General features: G+C 54.1%; 1 protein-coding gene across 1 annotated transcript in view; it reads right to left on the reverse strand.

Annotated features, from left to right (window-relative positions):
• Nucleotides 1–46: 46 nt before the first annotated feature.
• Nucleotides 47–3,692, reverse strand: part of IGSF9B (immunoglobulin superfamily member 9B) — a 40,369-nt gene continuing 36,723 nt past the window's right edge. Inside the window, exons 20-22 of the mRNA XM_017738356.1 lie at nucleotides 3,502–3,623; nucleotides 2,800–3,094; nucleotides 47–65 (exon numbers count right to left, since the gene is read on the reverse strand). Coding sequence (XP_017593845.1) covers nucleotides 2,871–3,094; nucleotides 3,502–3,623 — 346 coding nt within the window. The 3' untranslated portion in view covers nucleotides 47–65; nucleotides 2,800–2,870. The remainder of the gene's footprint in view (nucleotides 66–2,799; nucleotides 3,095–3,501; nucleotides 3,624–3,692) is intronic.

Below are 3,692 nucleotides of genomic sequence, written 5' to 3' on the forward strand. Positions count from 1 at the left end.
AGAGAGGGCTGCAGCTCCAGCCTCTAAAGGTCGAAGACCATGAAAAGCCCAGTGGCTCAAAACACCTGCAAAAGGAAAACAACTCTCAAAAGACTGACCCAGCAAGCCGGCATGCTCCGTCAACCTGCCCTGCACTCCAGGTCCTCTAGAGCTCCTTAAGATGGGATGGGGCACAGTCCTGAGGTAGCAACCTCAAGAGCCTGAAGACAGCGCCTGGCCCATCCGAACGGGTGTCGTAAATCGTTTGGGAAGCATTCAAATGGAAAAGCAACCCTCTGTTCAAGAGGCTGAGGCAACAAGAGCAAAAGGAAGAGCCAGTCGGCCACAGCACAGGCAGCACAGAGCCTCCACGAGGGTCACCTGTCCATCAGGAGCAGCCCAGCTGAAGTGACCGGCAAGCTGAAGTTGGCCAAGCCAGGCAGAGTTTTCCCCGCTGCCGAGCGGGAGAATGGCATTAAATCAATTCAGATCCGAGCGGCTTCTAGGGAAAAACCCTAAAAACACACCCAAATAAAAGAAATTTATACAGTCATACTGTTAGCAAGGTTGAGTTCTCACTCTGAGAGTTGAGGTTCTTACATCAGGTCACTCGTCACGTCAATAAAAAGCCCTGGTGCAGGCTGGAAAGAGAGGGGCATTTCTGCCAGACCCTCCCTCCTTCCCAACACAAACCTGCTGATGGTTTGAGACCACCTACACAAAGTTGTTAAAGCTCAGAAGTATCTCGTTATCGATTTAGAGGATTCATTTTCCAGTGGTTCAAACCGTACTTAGGGCCTGGAGATTGGAAAAGACACGGTGCTCTGCTTTTGGTGGTCGCAGGTTCCCCAGCATCCTGCTGGGAGAGGAAGCCCAACCTCTAAAGCCAGGTAAATCGAGGCAGAGCAATCGACAGGCTCTGGCCTAAAAGCTCCTGGGGAGCGAGGCGTGGTCGGAGAGCCGGATCACAACCGAGAGCTCACGTCTTTCTCCAGATATCTCAGCCCTTGGAGGTTCAACCAGCAGCAAGAGCAAAAACCAAGGCAAAGCAGAATTAAAGGCGAGATTGCAGAGAATCTCTTGGCAATTCTACCTGGGAATAAACAAAAGTTTCATATGCAAATAGAGAGCCTGGGGCTAAAAACATGCCTACAGGCTCTCCAGCTCTCCTGACACTTTTTCTACAGCCTGAATCCACTCAAAGCAAGAATATCTACATGAAACACTCGGTGTTTTATTCCCAGGCAGGCTGGAGGGTTTAGCACTTTACCGCAGAGGAAGAACTGTGCAAACCTGGATGCAGTGGTTGATTTTACCACTTCAAACTTAAAAAAAAAAAAAAAAAGAAGAAAAAAAACAACTCTAAGTATTTTAAAGGTAGGGATTGCTTGGTATCAGCACTAAGCATTTACACAGCACTCGCAGTCTGTAGGCCACCAAGTGCTTGTCCAAAGTGCTCAAATATGACTTATCCCCATTTTACAGATGGGAGAACTGAGGCACAGAGAGGTTAAGTGACTTGCCCAAGGCCACGCAGTCAGAGAGTGGAGGCAGAGCAGGAAAGTGAGCCCAGCTGTTCTCGGGTCACACCTTGCCTGCTAAAAACAAACCAAAAAAAGGCCTACGCAATCCAGAAAACCACCGGCCACCAAACCTACCCTATTCTGAAGAGGAAGTACATTCTGGTGAAGAGTTAGAACAGCATTACCAAGGGAAACGGGGCAAAGGGAGGGACACGACCCCGGCGGGGGTCACAGCCGACACAGCCGGGCTGGAACAGGAGGAAGAAGGGGAAAACAGTGAAACCAGCAGCGACACATTTTAAGCTGGCGCGAGACGCTGGGCTTAGCTTTGCATGGAGCCATCCACGTCCATCCGCAGAGCTGGGCACTTCCAGCTGCTCTCCCCGGGCTCAGCACCTGCCAACGGAGGCTTTGGGGACCACGCAGCCAAACCCCGCTCGCTCGCACGCCTGCGTCTCCCCGCTTGGCAATTATCAGTAGAGATTAAACATCACACAGTAAGAAATCACATCGCCACGCGGCACTGAAGAACATTTGCCTGCGGTACACAGAGTGTCGGGCAGAATTAATCGAACCCACCCTCATCAAAGCTAGCGCACGCCGCACCTGGAGGGGGAAACACCTTCGGATCACAGCAGCCCCGTAGCTGCGCGCTCGCACGGCACCGAGCACACGTTACCCAGGCTCAAATGCATCTGCACACAGACAAATGGTGATTTCTCACATCTCACATTGATTCGAAGGCTCGGGGTCTTTCCGGCTTTTCCCTTTCAGAGATAGGTAAGGAAAGATGTCACGGATGGTTTTGCTGCTGTTACCTTCACATGAAAGGAGGCTGGGAAGGGGGAGGCAGGGAGATTTTCACAATTACAGCTTTCCTGGGATTATTTGGTCATGTTTTTATCATAATCAGATTCATGGGATTACCAGTTCCTGCCTGGGTTGTTAGGTTCTTGTCACTTAATTACACCCTGTGTCATTGAATTTCTTCCGGCGATTGAGGGCCAGCTGCTCAGTCCCACACTTCCCCCCTAAACACGCGCTGCAGACGCAGATGTCAAAAGCTCCATCCATGCCTTTGAAGCCTAGAGATCTTTTCCAAAACCGAGGTGCAACACCCCCCTTCCCACCCCACCCAAGCTGCTTGGGGTGGGGGAGAAGTGGATGTGAGGAACACCCAGCCCAAAGCATCCTCCCCAAAGCATCCCCCGGCTCCCCCCAGCTCGTCCCCGCCGTGAGCCGCCGAACCCCTCGGAGAGGCGACAGCGTAGGGGTGTCCCCCCCTCCTTCCCATCACCTCCGTCCCCCCGTGGTGTGACACCAGCTCCCTCCACCGCTCCTGTTCAACCTCCTGGGCCCAGCGCTAGGCTAGAGCAGGGTGGCGTGTCCGCTGGTGTCATCGTGGTCCACGCTGTTGAGAATGGCTGTCTGGTCTTCAGGGAGCTGCCGGTGGCAGAGGTCGTCCTTCAGCGCTGAGAGCCGGGCGAAGGGGTCCTGACGAGGGTGTCTCTTCTTCTTGCGGAGGCAGACAGCTTCGTCAGGCGACAGTACCTGAGAGCTGGGAGGGTGCTGAACCTGGGAGGCAGAGCCGTCTGGGAAGGGGGGAGAGAAGGCAGATGGGACCGGAGCCAGCAGCAGGCAGAGCAGAGCGCTTTGCTTGCTGTGAAAGGGAGGTGACAACAAGCCTGGCCCTGAACCCACAGCGTGGCAAGAAAGGAGAACGTTGGGCATCAGGGAAAAAGAAATTAATGCTCAAAATCCAAACAAATGACTGGAGATGGGAGATGCATGGAAAGGACTCAGTTTGGAGGAGCAAAAGAGGAACAATCTGCAGGCAAGCAGCCCGGGGAGCCATCCCTTTGGGAGGCAGGGAACAAGGGCAGCATCCAGGAATGGGCTTGGAGACCCCCGGCGCTGGAGCCGGCAGGGACCTGCCCGAGCTCTGCTCACAGCAGGACACAGGGAATGCTGTTGGGGACTGCGGGGTCCTCGCACTCACTGGGTTGTTTTCTGGATTTCGAGGAGCCCTTGGATGACTTTTTGGGCTTCTTTATCCGCTGGTATTTCAGAGCTTTGAACCTCTCAGGTGCAGCAGCGTCCCCGGGCGGAGATGGACATTTTCTAGGAAGGAAAAGCAGACACGCGCCGTCAGTGGCTCCCCGCCCCGCTCGCGGCCCTCGCCCGCCCCCC

The sequence above is a fragment of the Corvus brachyrhynchos genome, unplaced genomic scaffold, assembly GCF_000691975.1.
Source record: "Corvus brachyrhynchos isolate BGI_N302 unplaced genomic scaffold, ASM69197v1 scaffold46, whole genome shotgun sequence".
In the NCBI taxonomy this organism is placed as follows: domain Eukaryota; kingdom Metazoa; phylum Chordata; class Aves; order Passeriformes; family Corvidae; genus Corvus; species Corvus brachyrhynchos.